This window comes from Schistocerca gregaria, chromosome 1 (genome assembly GCF_023897955.1).
Source record: "Schistocerca gregaria isolate iqSchGreg1 chromosome 1, iqSchGreg1.2, whole genome shotgun sequence".
Lineage (NCBI taxonomy): Eukaryota > Metazoa > Arthropoda > Insecta > Orthoptera > Acrididae > Schistocerca > Schistocerca gregaria.
Genome location: NC_064920.1, coordinates 1,105,168,147 through 1,105,183,884, shown reverse-complemented (window position 1 = coordinate 1,105,183,884; position 15,738 = coordinate 1,105,168,147). Strand labels below are relative to the sequence as shown.

At 43.4% G+C, this 15,738-nt stretch overlaps 1 protein-coding gene across 1 annotated transcript in view; it reads right to left on the bottom strand.

Moving 5' to 3' along the window:
- The window catches only part of LOC126282825 (trypsin delta-like), a 53,998-nt gene that overhangs the window by 31,842 nt on the left and 6,418 nt on the right, over nucleotides 1-15,738 (bottom strand). The window contains exons 2-3 of the mRNA XM_049982224.1: nucleotides 12,952-13,037; nucleotides 9,376-9,464 (exon numbers count right to left, since the gene is read on the bottom strand). Coding sequence (XP_049838181.1) covers nucleotides 9,376-9,464; nucleotides 12,952-13,037 — 175 coding nt within the window. The remainder of the gene's footprint in view (nucleotides 1-9,375; nucleotides 9,465-12,951; nucleotides 13,038-15,738) is intronic.

Genomic DNA, 15,738 nt, shown 5'->3' with positions numbered 1-15,738 from the left:
GCTGTGGAAACTGGAAGTCTACAGGTACCAGTTACTTAAACTTGGCCCCTCTTCCCACTGCACATGAGGTTAGATTCCTTCTACATATTGGTCAGGGGGCCTGAAGATGGCGTAGTGAAAAGGCGAAACTACTCGGATTCTGAATATAGAGCAGCTGAAGGTGTTTTTAATTTTACATTTGATGTCGGAATTAGGTGAATATGGGATGGAAAAGCCACTGAAATCGCTCAACAAGAGGGAAGCCACTGGAATGATAGGATACCACTATGATTCTAGGTACATTATGGGAAAGACCCTACTCCCCTTCTAGCAGCAGTCTACAGTAGGCCACTGGAGGAGTGAAACGTTGCTAGTGAATAGAATAAAGCCCAGGACATTCCTGTTTTTGAGAACACACACAGCGACGGCGCGGTTCTTTCCGTCCCTTTACGACGAACCTGCACCTACCTGTGAACATTGTCTCAGTATATCATCAGTAGGGAAGCCGAGCGAAACCTACTGTACTTCGACGTGAACCAGGCTGCAATTAAAGTCACTAATCTACGTTTCCGGAGAAAGCTTTCGCACGAAATGTAAGGTTGGAAATTTTGTCCTCAATTAATATATTCTGAAACTTACGTGAACAATTATCACGGCCAAGCCCGTGCTAGTCTTAACAAAGTCACTCACAATCCCTTTCACTCACGTTAGCAAGTTTATGGTGTTGCATTTCCCGAAAACGTAATAGCTACAAAAATACTGATTGTTTTTGATTGATAATGCTTGCCAAATATTAAGTCTGTCGGTACCAAAAGCAGTCACAGTTTTTAGCCACCGACCTGCTTAATACGCCACGCCTAATATATGTCTTTTCTCGTCACAAAATTCACTTAAAAATTCCGAAATTTCTACACGCCCATCGGAATAAATTGCCGTCACTTTACCACACTTTTAATGTATAAAACACTGCTAGATCCGGCAACTTACCGTTTCCATCGGAACTACTACACACATCCCAACTGTTTCATGGCTAGGCTCCGACTCCTCTCTAGAATACTCTAAGTCTTCTCTACCAGCAGAGAAAGGCAGGCGAAGAATATTGCTTTACCATTGGTCAGTTTACTCAACAGCCAATAGCAAAACAACATTCTCCCGCGTCAATCTGCACTTTTCATCAATAACCAATTGCAAAATAATAAACCTAACGACTGCAATTTTTACCGACATAATTATCTAATGCGCTGAAATTTTGCTTATCATAAAGTTATTTACTATTGTCATTCATACCTGAATTAACTTTACCTGTACCATAAACTTACTTTACAAATCTATTCTGCAAAACTCCCCTTTGTCCATATCCATACTTCTTCGAAACGTTCCCACATTAAATCCTACTACATAACTCGTTATACAATTATCTTCATATTAACCTTAAACCACACTCACGCATCATTCACACTGCTAAAACACATTTATAACATTTTACATACACAAAAGGACATAATAACACTTTAATAAAATACTAGAACAGTTTATGAAAAATATTCTATTACTTTAGTGCACTCTAGCGGGCACAATCGAAACTAAAATCACAGTCCCCTATCCAATATTGTCCTCTATCGGCTGATACATAAACTACGTGCGCGTCCAGTCTCGCGTCACCATCTGTCACTATCCAGCTCTGAGACACATCTCCCACTTAACCGCCTCCAAGGCAGGATCGGTATACGGCGCTACGCCTCAACACCCAAAACTATAGTTCTCTATCGCTGACGTCGATCCGTTTTTGGATTTGGAACACGTTATATGCTCATGTATTATGAGATTTCTGGAGACCGAAAACCTCCTGTGTAGGAATCAATGCGGATCGCACAAGAAATCATCATGTTAAATAAAGCCAGGTCGTTTTGTTCGTCCACGAGAACCAGAACGCACTAGTAGACCTGTGTCCATGGTAATGCTGTGTCCGTTGACTTCCAGAACACCTTCTATACAGTTCTGCCCTGCCACCTAATGAGTAAGATTGTAGCGCACGAAATATGAGACCTGCTGTGCGACTGAAGAGCTCCTAGCAAACAGAACACAGCATATTTTTAACGGAGAGAAATATTCAGACCAGAACGTAGTTTAGGGCGTACAGGGTTATTACTTTTCACAGAAAGTATGTAAATGACCTGCTCGATAATGTCGGAACATCCACGAGGCTTTTAGCGGATGATGCTGATGTATTGAGAGATGTCGTAAGGCTAGGAAATTGTAGCGATATGCCGCAGAGGACCGATAGCTGATGCAGCCATTGGTACTTGGCCCTCAGCGTTGTATTCACCAAATAAGACTGGCGTAGAACAAAGCGGTGGCAGCACGAGAAGCCCCTACAGCAGAACGTAATTCCTGTTTTGAGGTGACTTCCTATGTACGCAGCAACTAGACAGTTTCGTCAGAGCGCCCAACAGATTTACCTGTTCCATAGCGCATTTGGATATCTCTAAGGGAAATGGCGTGAAACGAGCCAGTTAACAGGATGGGTATATGTGATTGCTGTTTACGTTAATAAATACACTTTCAATCGTATTCACAAATTACTTTTAAAAATAACTTTTTTAAATACGTATACTACCAACTACTAAAAATAAACTCGTCCACGGAACGAAATGGCTTGTCTATGAGAAATGGTTTTACCTTAGATTTAAGGCTTGTTTTGTTACATGTCACATATTATATGTTATTGAGCAACTGATCCAAAAATTTTGTTTCTGACCCACTGACAGCTTCGCTTCTTGGTAATAAAGGTCGTTTTTTATCTAATGTTGTAAATATGGACTTCATTATTCTTCTCAAATTGTGATGGATTGTTTATGACGTATTTGATTAGTGAATATATACAGGGTGATTTTTTCCACCGTGTACGAACTACAGGGATTTATCGATGAGAGGTTACGGAAAAAAATAGATCTGATGAACTTATGCCCGGAAATACACGGTTTCCTGATAGAGGTCATTTATTCAATCACACTTTGTTACAGAGAGTGCAGCCTGATACGCTCTGTACCATGCAGCCACAGTTGCGGTATGCATGGTTTCCTCCTAAACGCTGGTAACGTTCCACATACGGTATGCCCCAGCACCCTCTCTTGCCGTAGTAGTTGGTAATGTTTTGACCGATTCACTTCCCTTGCTGAATCACCTTGTAGTGGATGTCATACACCGTTGTACACAATGTTTCCTTATTCGAATCGAGAGCTTGCCTACACGGTGTTTACTTATGGAAAGGCAAATGGTAACGGGCAGAGGTTCAAAATGGTTCAAATGGCTCTGAGCACTATGGGACTGAACTTCCGAGGTCATCAGTCCCATGGAACTTAGAACTACTTAAACCTAACTAACCTAAGGACATCACACACATCCATGCCCGAGGCAGGATTCGAACCTGCGACCGAAGTAGTCGCGCGGTTCCTGACTGAAGCGCCTAGAACCGCTAGGCCACAAAGGCCGGCGTGGCTGCTGGTTCCCAAGTCTCTACATCCGCTGAAGTCATTAGAAGGGAACCCCTGCGTTGTTTCAGGTGCTGCAGTACGGCTCATTAGGAGCGCTCTTGCATTCAGTCCCGCGCACCAAGAGCCAATAAATGGCGCCGGGCTCTGGGCAGCGACCTCGGGATCGAGCCTTTACACCCTGACGTACCCGTGTTGTCGCTCTCTCATCAACATCCTTGCTTACCTTTGTTCTCGAGTAGGTGGCGAACCGATTTGTGCTCTCTTGGAATCTGGTAGCCCCTTTTCATTATTGAGCTTCCAGTGGTTTTTGGAATTTGGGCATCTTACAAAACTTCGGTCGGTCCCTTCTCCGGTGCAAAGATGTCGGGTGGCCAATGGCCAAGTATTGCCTCTGCCCGGTGGGGTCGAAGGACTATACTGGTGGGGGATATTTCCTGGCCTATGTCATTAGCTTTGCTTAAGGAACTGCCGGTTGATCTAATTTTGCGGCGTGATTTCGTCAGTAAGAATGGGTTAGTCTTGGATTATTCTGGGCACATCTTTTTTCTTTGAGTTCGCTCCTGTGGAGAAGTTTGGTTTCTGTGAGTGCGCTAAACGTATTGAGCTTCGAAATGTCGGCGCATTGGACGTTGAGGCCATCGGTCAGGGGGTTCGCTGCCCTCTGTAATAAAAAAACTGAGTTAATGGATCAACTACGAACTGAAACGGATGTCTTGCGACGTCCGCAACGAGCAGATACAACGAACAAACACGAACAAAATTAGATTTAAAAAAAAAGGCCATGGCTAATGAGTATGATCTCACCCATCTCTCGCTGCATCAGGCTTCTCAATTACGGGATTTGTTACACAGTTTTCCTCGGCGTCTTAGTGATAATCTGGGGGTTACTAATGTTCTTAGTTATCATATACGTCTATCCGGCGATATTCCGGCCAGGCAGTCCCCATATCGCCTCTCACACACTAACGTGTAGATACTCAAGGCTAAAATATCGCAAGTGCTCGAACAAGGAGTGATTAGGCCTTCTATATCTGCTTGTGCTTCCCCCATATTTCTCGTTCCTAAGGACCATGGGCGCGATTTTAGACCTGTGGTTGATTACTGTCGTTTGAACATTACGGTTGGTTCAAATGGCTCTGAGCACTATGGGACTTAACAGCTATGGTCATCAGTACCCTAGAACTTAGAACTACTTAAATCTAACTAACCTAAGGACATTACACAACAACCAGCCATCACGAGGCAGAGAAAATCCCTGACCCCGCCGGGAATCGAACGCGGGAACCCGGGCGTGGGAAGCGAGAACGCTACCGCTCGACCACGAGATGCGGGCACATTAAGGTTGTCCTCGAATCGGTGCCCCTGCCTGATCTGGATAATTCTTTCACTCGGTTTTCCGGCGCTAATTGATTTACTGTTCTTGATTTGAACCAGGCCTATTATCAAACTCCATTAGCTGAAGAATGTAAACATGATACCACATTTGCTGATTCGATTTGTTTCAGTTTAATAGAATTCCCTTTGGTCTAGCGACCGGTGCGGCCGGCGGTTCTAACTCGTTTGCTCGATAATATTCTTGGCGACTTGAAGTTAGTCTGTGTGTATCATTATTTGGACGACTTAGTTATCTATAGTCGTTCGTTTCGGAACCATTTCGATCATATCCATCACGTTATTCTGAGATTACAGGGAGCCGGGTTACCTGTTAAACTTAGTAAGATGACGTTAGCCAGGAAGCAGGTGGCCTTCTTAAGTCACATAGTGTCGAGTCAGAGAATTCGCATCGACCAAGAGCGAACCAAGGCCTTACGGGCTGTGCCTCCGCCTGCTGATAAGGGCGGAATTTCTAGGTTCATAGGCATGGTGAACTATTTTAGGCGTTTTGTGCCAAATTTTGCACAGCTGGCGGCACCCTTGAACGAATTGCGCCGGAAGGGCGTACGTTTTGAATGGGGACCCGCCCAGGAGGCTGCCTTCGGCTCTCTGAGTACCATACTTTCATAAAAGTTTGCTGTCCAAACTGACGCATTTAATGCTGGTATTTCAGCTGTTCTCCTCCAGGAGTTCGAAGGGCAGAGGCAGCCATTGGCTTACGCGTCTTATCGGTTAGTTGGTGCCGAACTTAAGTACTCCGTCTACGACTGTGAGGTGTTGGCCGTTTTGTTCGCATTGGAGAAGTACCGCTTCTACCTTGAAAATCGGGTTTTTCAGCTAGAAACCGACAATCAGCCTTTGAGCTGGGTGTTGGCTAGGCCGCGTAAAATTGGCCGTATTGCCAGGTGGGCGGTAAGCATTTCGGCATTTCAATTTGAAGTTAAACACGTGAGAGGCTCTAAAAATATCCTTGTGGATGTTCTCAGCCGGATGTTCGCTGAATCTACTCCTAGCGAGGGAAACCGGGAAATAGAGGGAGACGGTCTTAATTGTATTGTGTTGGGTGAAATTCCCCTCTTGTTCGATGATGTCACCCAGCGTCAGGATCAGGATCCTATCTGGGGCCCGATTAAGCAACGCCTGTTGATGGGAGAGCTGTTGGATGAGTATGTTGTTAAGAGTGGTATTCTCTGTAAGAGGGTTGGGAATGCTAAGGAGAGCAAGATCTGTTTGCCAGTAGCTTTGGTGAGCCCAGTCTTTCGTTACTTTCATGATTCGCTGGTGGGTGGCCACTTAGGAACTTATAAGACTCTCCAAAAAATCATGGAGCATTTAACCTGGCCCTCCATGGACAGGGATGTGAGAGAGATGGTATCCCAATGTCGCTTGTGTAAGTAGCCAAACCCAAGAATGCTCTTCAACAGGGTTTGTTGAGTTCTGAGCGTGAGTCCTGTCCTATGTACAAACACTATATTCATTACCTAGGACCTTAGCCTCGTACTAAGAAAGGTCATAGATATGTGCTAGTATACTTGGCTCCTCCCGAGCCGCAATTTCACCGCTACCACCACAATATTTCATTTAACTAATGCTTTCAGTGTTTTTGGCCCACCTGAGCAACTTCTTAGTGATAATGCTCCAGCCTTTCTTTCGGCTCCTTTCATGGCGTCCTGTTTTCAGGACGGTGTCAAGCATATCACGACTACAAAATGGTTCAAACGGGTCTGAGCACTATGGGACTTAACAGCTATGGTCATCAGTCCCCTAGAACTTAGAACTACTTAAACCTAACTAACCTAAGAACATCACACAACACCCAGTCATCACGAGGCAGAGAAAATCTCTGACCCCGCCGGGAATCGAACCCGAGAACGCCACCGCACGACCACGAGCTGCGGACGCATATCACGACTATGCAGGGATCCTTTGCGGAGAGAGTTAACCGAAATCTTAAATCCGCGTTGATTATTTATCATCAGAAAACGCCTAGTAAATGTGACTCTAGTCTTCCTTGGTTTAATTTTGCCTTTAATACTGCCGGTCATGAAGCTTTGAGAGCTACGCCCGCCTCTTTAATCCTTTCCTATCTGGTTAATTTCCCTCTTTCGAACTTGTGGGGAATTCAAGATCTAATTCCGCCGCGTATTAGTCCTCAAGTCATCAAGGAAAACTGGACCGTGCCAGACGTAATATACTCAGGGCCCATAATAAACAAGCTGAGTGTTACAATCGTAATTGAGGAATCTCTAGGGGGAGGCCAGGAGATCAGGCCTGTGTCCGTAATTTCTCCGGTAGGCAGGTGCGTGTAGGGAAGCTGAGTAACTTTACTACTCGTTTTCTGTGGCCTTGCACCATCGTGCATATTTTAGGGCTGGTGAATCTGTTGGTAAAGGATAACTGCTCTGGTAAGCAGTATCGGGTTCACCTTAGTCAAGTTAAGTTCACGTAGTCCAGGGTTTGAGTCCCCCCCCCCCCTCCGGAATTCAGTTTGAGGGGGGGGGGGGGGAGGGTTGAGCCGTGGCTGGCTCGAGTCATGCTTGTCTTGGGTTAAACCTCGGTCGCAGTCCAGTGGTTTAATATCTCCTGCGATTATCGCGATAAAGTTGCTGTTCTCTCTGTGAGTGGCAGCAGCAGCGCTTATCAATACTAGTACTGCTGTACTGTCTTTGGTGTGGCGGATATAGTTACCGGCTGGCGGTTTGTGATCGGTTGGGCTGTTGGCCAGGAGCAGCAAGGAAGTCCCCGTTGCACGAAGTCCGAGCGGAGCCGCTGGCGGCGTGCACGCTCGGTTGGAGTGTGGGGCGCTGCTTGCGAGTGCTACGAAGTCCGTCGCCCACAGATCTTGAACATGCATGTTGAGTCCTCACCTAACCTACTATCGAGCCTGAACTGTTGGAATTTCTTCGTTTGATTCTAGTTGTACCTTTGGGGCGTTCCCTCGCAAACAAAGTGTGTGTATTTAAGTAGGCTAAGATTCCAGCCGTCTTCCTGTGGAGTTTAACTTAATTTAATTTACACCCTGTTATCGAAGTTGACCAGCGGTATCTTCTGCCTTGTGGCCGTGGACGTTCCGGTTACCTGCCCTGGTCGTTGACGTAATTTCCGGCGGTGTATTTGCCTCGTCGTGTTGTTGCTGTCCAGTGCTGCGTGTAGTTCGACACCTGAGGTGTTGTTGGTCGTTGTGGGCGCCAATATTCTGTGTGTCGTTGTGGTAGTTTTGCTGGTTGCGCCGTGCGGAACTAATTTGCTTGATTGGTCGGTCGGCTGTCTGTCGGTTGGGTTTGCCTTCAGATTAATAATTCATTGGATAGGATGCCTGTCTCACCTAAATGGACGTTAGTGTTGCAATCCCAAGCCAACCCTTGGAAACTTCTGAGCGCCCTTCCTTGTTTGCTATACAGTAATTTCCCTGTTTGGTTTTTAGTTATTTGCTTTATGTGCGGCCTTCAGCCGAGTTTTATTATTTCTTAAAATCATGTTCATGTTTTGCCCTTTTGCATGATATGTTTTAAGATAAGGCTTTTTGCCTTTTAGATTGAAACTTTTTTCTAGGCCTTAAGCCATTGAACGCATTTGGCTGATATGTGGCCTTCAGCCGAGTATTAATATCTCTTAAGTTAATGTTCTTGCCTTGCCCTTAAGGTATGGGATTGTTTTTTTTTTATATGGGCCTTCAGCCGAATTTTGTATAAAATTTTTTAAGATATGGTCTTCTGCCTTTTAAAATTCAAACTCTTCTTTCTAGGGCTTAAGCCATTAAATTATTTTCTGATGTGCGGCCTTCAGCCGAGTTTTAATATCTCTTAAATTATTGTTGTTGTCTTGCCCTTGTTGAATGAAAAGTTTTAAGATAGGGCCTTCTGCCTTTTGATTGTAACTCTCCTTATGCGGCCTCCAGCCAAGTTCCATTTAAATTAAATTCCTAAGGCCTTCAGTCTGTTTAGATTGAAGATTTATAAAATATTTTTGGGTGAAATCTCCAGAAGAACCTCGTAATTCAATTTTGAGTGTGGTCTACAGCCGATTTAAAGTTAATCACTGGAGGTCAATTAAAGTTTTAAGTGTTTTGTATCCTTGTTGTAATACTGTGTGTTGATAAGTAAAGTTTGTGTATGTTGAGTATAACTGACAGGAACTCATTTTGGCCCCTTTCCACAACCTAACCCGCTCTGTCCTGATAGCGCAGGCGTTTCAAATAATAATGTTGAAAAAACAGAGAATGTGGTGTCAACAAAAAAATCGTTCAAAAGTCTCTGAGCACCATGGGACTTAACAGCTGTGGTCATCAGTCCCCTAGAAATTAGAACTACTTAAACCTAACTAATGTAAGGACAACACACACATCCGTGCCCGAGGCAGGAATCGAACCTGTGACAGTAGCGGTTGCGCGATTCCAGACTGAAGTGCCTAGAACCGCTCGGCCACCCTGGCCAGCTGTGGTGCCAATAACGTACTGCGTCTAGTGGGCGATACTTTCTGGAAATATGGCCCTAATCCGTATGTTTTACGTACTCGAGTAGCTACTCACACTTCGACGCAGTGGGCTGCGGTGAGCACCCAGTTCTCGTTCAAGATGGAGGCGCCACACTGGTGATATCCTTTGGCCCGCAGCGACACCTGAAACACAAAGTATTACATCCTCCCAGCTGCTACAAACAGCAAAAAAGACATCGAACAAATAAAAAAGTCCCACAATCCAAATGTTCACTTCGTTCTCGCACTGAGCAGATTTCATGTGCAGGTAGTTTTGAAGGCTGAACATCTACAGAAAGCCACGTTACGGTATGTGGTGGAGGGAAACTCCTGTGTAACCATAAGTTTCGCTTTTCCCTGTTCCACTCGCGAAAGCCGCGTGGGAGGAACGGTTGCCAATGAACCTCCGCGCGAGGACCTACTCCTGAATGTACCTTTGCTTCCGTCGATTTCGCCTCGTTAACAGCAATGTGTTGGGTTATAGCTGGCAGGAATTTCTGAATTGAATCACAATGTTATCCGATTCTCGGTAAGCTCGTCTTTTGTTCACTATAGAACAGCGCTGAACTGCAAAGAATACTTTCCGGAAGCCAACAAACAAGGCGTCAACTTGGGCGCAAATGACTACTGTACCATTGATTTCGTGGACGGAAAAACGCTGTGTTTCGCAACATCTCTCCTTATGGAACACGTGTTGATTTTTGTATAGATCTTTATTCTCCAAAAATGTCATAATACGGAAGTAAAGCACATGTTTCATAATTCTGCTACAAAGTGGCAACAGCGATTTAGGCCTATAATTATGTGCATCTGCCTGACAACGCTTCTCAAAAGTGTGAACGATTTTTTCAGATCTAGAATGAAATTTTCACTCTGCAACGGGGTGTGCGCTGATATGAAACTTCCTGGCAGATTAAAACTGTGTGCTGGACCGAGACTAAACTCAGGACCTTTGCCTTTCGCGGGCAAGTGCTCTACCGTCTGAGCTACCCAGGCACGACTTACATACCATCCTCAGAGCTTCAATTCTGCCAGTACCTCGTCTCCCACCTTCCAAACTTCACAGCAGCTCTTCTGCAAACCTCGAAGAACTAGCACTCCTGGAAGATAGGATACTGCGGAGACATAGCTTAGCCACAGCCAAGGGGATGTTTCCAGAAGGAGATTTTCACTCTGCAGCGGAGTGTGCGCTGGTATGAAACTTCCTGGCACATTAAAACTGTGTACCGAACCGAGATTCGAACTCGGGACCTTTGCCTTTCGCGGGCAAGTGCTCTACCGTCTGAGCCAAAGGTCCCGAGTTCGAGCCTTGGCACGGCACACAGTTTTAATCCGCCTAGACGTTTTTGCAGATTTGTCAGCAAAATTTTCTATTATATTTCATTGAATGCTTCTTCCATTGCTGTCCTTGCGCTCATTTTGTCTTCGTTCAGCTTCTTTTCGTCAACTGGTCTATCTGTGATGAAACTATGGCAAATGAGTCTCTACAGATCTTTCCTATCCATCACACGCTTGCTCAGCACATACTGGGCGAAGGCGCATTGTACAATTCTGTCGAATTTAATCTAGTTTTTCTCCACATCATCGTTCTCGCACATGAATATCTCAAAATGGTTCAAATGGCTCTAAGCATTATGGGACTTCACATCTGAGGTCATTAGTTCCCTAGACTTACACCTAAGTAACCTAAGGACATCACACACATCCATGCCCGAGGCAGGATTCGAACCTGTGACCGTAACTGCAACGCCGTTCTGGACTGAAGCACCTACAACCGCTTGGCTGAATATCTCATGTAGGACGTCCAAATACTGTGCAATTATTGCCCTTGCTAAGCTTATCTTTATAATGCCTGTAGTCATTGATACAATCACTGCCTTCCAATCTCTAATGTCCTTCCCCACGTTAAACGATTCAAAAACTTGTCTTCGCGAACTAGTTCTCTAGCTGCTCGAAGCAATTTTCGAAGAAGTACTCAGAACACTCTCACAAAAATCCCTGTCTCTGGTATTATAAGTAATCGCAGAACACTCCGTTCTATAGCTGGCAAATGTTCTCCCAAGCGCTCTGAAACTGTAGCTCCTGAGGTAGGTCTTCCACCGACCTGTTATTCAGAATAAGGCTTGCTTCAGTGTGGTTCGCCTCACTGTGGGGCGCCCCTGTGACATGTTGCTTAAATGAGTTCTAATTATGGAAAGGAAAGAAGGGCGAGGCTTAAACCCGGTTCTGCTTCATAGCCTACACCTCTCGAATAATACTAACAGCGTTCCTGTACCTAACATCTCCATCCGATGGACGGATCGTCGTCAGTACTTCTACATGCCTTAGCTCCATCAGATTCTGACGTGCGCTGAACAGCGTAAGAGTGCATCATTTGACACAGTTTCTTAATTCATTCCACATTCTTTCCATATTTCGTCTGTTCCTAAACGTTCCCATGAGATACATTGCTACTAGACCTACATTAAGAAAAAAACCTCTGAAAATAACAGAAGTTCTCTTTAAATGGCTATATGTGAGGAAGCTCTACAAGCAGGGAAAAATTTCTGCTCACTTGAATTCTCGCTCACCAGCGTTCTACTGTTTTGTACATCTGACTTTACTAGTGGTTTCTGGTTATTTTACTACAAACATTGGGTTGCAATCCACAGAGCGTACCAACATTGCCACCAATATTGAAGTTCCAAAGAGTTTTGCTGTACGGGATGTATACCTACAGGTAACTGAGAAATTTTCTTACTCCTTTCTGAATAACGGAGAGATTCACCAATGGATGGGAGTGTTACTGGGGATGTTTATAAATGACTTTTCTGTTACCAGTCACGATTTTCGTGATAGCAGAAAAGTTATTTATAGACAAACCAAGTGTTTTCGCAGTCGCAGGCTTTCAAAGAAATCATTTATGATGGACAAAATCAGATTGTTACTGGGAAGTTGCACTGTAGAGAAGTAACTAGCAAGAAGGAACCCAATCTGCGCCATATAAATTTCCTGTTTTTAGCGCTTTTAAATTACCTAGTCAGGCATTTGGTCAGCTTCTTTAGAGATTAGATTAGATTAGATTAATACTTGTTCCATGGATCATGAATATGACACTTCGTAATGATGTGGAACGTGTCAGGTTAATGAAAGATGTCTGTACACGATATTACATTACACAAAATATTGAATGACACTAATGTTAAAGTTAGTTTTTTTCCCTCCCTTAATTTATATCTAAAAATTCAGCCAATGAGTGGAAGGAGTTGTCATCTAGAAATTCTTTTAATTTATTTTTAAATGTTGGTTGACTATCTGTCAGGCTTTTAATGCTGTGTGGTAGGTGACCAAAGACTTTTGTGGCAGCATAATTTACCCCATTCTGTGCCAAAGTCAGATTTAACCCTGCATAGTGAAGATCATCCTTGCTCCTGGTGTTATAGCTATGCACACTGCTATTACTTTTGAACTGGGTTGGATTATTAACAACAAATTTCATAAGTGAATATGTATACTGTGAGGTTACTGTGAGGATCCCTAGATCCTTAAATAGATGTCTGCAGGATGACCGTGGGTGGGCTCCAGCAATTATTCTGATTACACATTTTTGAGGAATGAATACTTTTCTACCCAACGGTTAGTTAGTACTCACCTGGTGAGGGAACTCCCCAGGTGCGGCTTCGACGCCGTTGACTATGCGACCTTGTAGTACCGACATCCTCCGCTGCACTGAGCCACCTGCAACGGAACATACATTTGCCATGTGTTCTTCGTGCAATGAAGGTACGGACATTGTTGACAATAACAGGTGCAAGAATGCGTATTTACTCTGTGTTACATGAATGTCTATTTGTACCCTGTTAATTACGTCGAGTTAGTGAAACTGCTTTTTAAAAATATTATCCGAAAAACTTTTGTCAGTGCTGCACTCTATGAGATATCTAGTACAACTTCGAGCATGTACTCCTCCAAATCACTAAAGTGGAATGTCGAAATGTCTTTGGCATAAATGATACATACAAGGCTTACTCATTCTTTAACTGTATCACTGGAGCCTGTGTCTCATAAGCCCGATGTCACTAGTATTTTACTGTATCTGGTAACGTTCTCTATTACTTGAATGTAGTGGTTTATAAACAGTACAGTAATAGATTGTTATGACTGTTGTGTGTTACGTCGCCCATCGCAACTTGTATGGTCTGGCCATATTTCGCCTTGTGGTTCTTTTAATCGTTTTTTGTGTACAGCTTTTAGCTTTTTATCCCCATTTTACTGTTTTTGTGATCAACATAATCAAACGCCTTAGTTAAAACAGAAAAGGTGCCTAGCGTTCGAAACCTTTCGAGAGTGGAACGGCAGAGAGACAGCTTGAAGGTGGTTCATTGAACACTCTGCCAGGCACTTTACTGTGAATAGCAGAGTAATCACGTAGATGTAGAAGTTTAATTTTACCAGTACTTCACAGAGAAAAGAGGATATAGTGTTATATTTGTTAAACTACTTCTAAAGCCGAACTGTACATTTGATAGCAAATTATGTGGTATAAAATGATCAATTACCCTTACATACAAGCCTTTTCAATAACGTACCACACACTGATGGCATAGAAATAGCTCTAAAACTGTCTACATTATCTCTTTCTTCGGTTTTATAAAGCGGATTTCCTATTGAGTACTTTAATCGTTCAGGAAACTGACTGCTGTTAAAGGAAAAATTAAAAATACAGCTTAATACAGGGCTAACAGATGCAACACGGTAGAACAATATTCTGCTAGGTACTCCATCATACACGTGAGAGTCCTTAGCCTTCAATGATTTAATTATTGGCTCAGTCTCCCCCTACTCAGTATCACAGAAGAGTATTTCAGTCATCAACCTCGGAAAGGCATTTTCCAAGAGAGTTACATGACTCCCCATAGAAACTACGTTTTTATTTCATTCACCAGCAATGCTCAGAAAATGATTGTTAAATACTGTACATATATCTGATACTAAAAGGAATCAGATAGATTATATAATGGTAAGACAGATATTTAGGAACCAGGTTTTAAATTGTAAGACATTTCCAGGGGCAAATGTGGACTCTGACCACAATCTATTGGTTATGAACTGAGATTAAAACTGAAGAAACTGCAAAAAGGTGACAATTTAAGAAAATGGGACCTGGATAAACTGAATAAACCAGAGGTTGTACAAGGTTTCAGGGAGAGCATAAGGGAACAATTGACAGGAATGGGGGAAGAAACACAGTAGAAGAAGAATGGGTAGCTTTGAGGGATGAAATAGTGAAGGCAGCAGAGGATCTAATAGGTAAAAAGACGTGGGCTAGTAGAAACCCTTGGGTAAAAGAAGAAATATTGAATTCAATTGATGAAAGGAGAAAATATAAAAATGCAATAAATGAAACAGGCAAAAAGGAATACAAACATTTAAAAAATGAGATCGACAGGAAGTGCAAATAGCTAAGCAGAGATGGCTAGAGAACAAATGTAAGGATGTAGAGGGTCATCTCACTAGGGATAAGATAGAAACTGCCTGCAGGAAAATTAAAGAGATCGTTGGAGAAAAGAGAACCACTTGTATGAATATCAAGAGCTCAGATGGAAAACCAGTTCTAAGCAAAGAAGGGAAAGCAGAAAGGTGGAAGGAATATATAGAGGGTCTATACAAGGGCGATGCACTTGAGGACAATATTATGGAAATAAAAGAGGATGTAGATGAAGATGAAATGGCTGTCAATTCAACTAAGTACCTGGGTGTTAAAATTACTAACAACTTCAGTTGGAAGGACCACATAGATAATATTGTCGGGAAGGCGAGCCAAAGGTTGCGTTTCATTGGCAGGACACTTAGCAGATGCAACAAGTCCACTAAAGAGACAGCTTACACTACACTCGTTCGTCCTCTGTTAGAATATTGCTGCGCGGTGTGGGATCCTTACCAGGTGGGATTGACGGAGGACATCGAGAGGGTGCAAAGAAGGGCAGCTCGTTTTGTATTATCGCGTTATAGGCGAGAGAGTGTGGCAGATATGATACACGAGTTGGGATGGAAGTCATTACAGCATAGACGTTTTTCGTCGCGGCGAGACCTTTTTACGAAATTTCAGTCACCAACTTTCTCTTCCGAATGCGAAAATATTTTGTTGAGCCCAACCTACATAGGTAGGAATGATCATCAAAATAAAATAAGAGAAATCAGAGCTCGAACAGAAAGGTTTAGGTGTTCGTTTTTCCCGCTCGCTGTTCGGGAGTGGAATAGTAGAGAGATAGTATGATTGTGGTTCGATGAACCCTCTGCCAAGCACTTAAATGTGAATTGCAGAGTAGTCATGTAGATGTAGATGTAGATGTAGATATGATACTGCGTGAACAGTTTGACAGAGCACTGAAAGACCTAAGTAAAACAAGGCCTCAGGAGTAGACAACATTCCATTAGA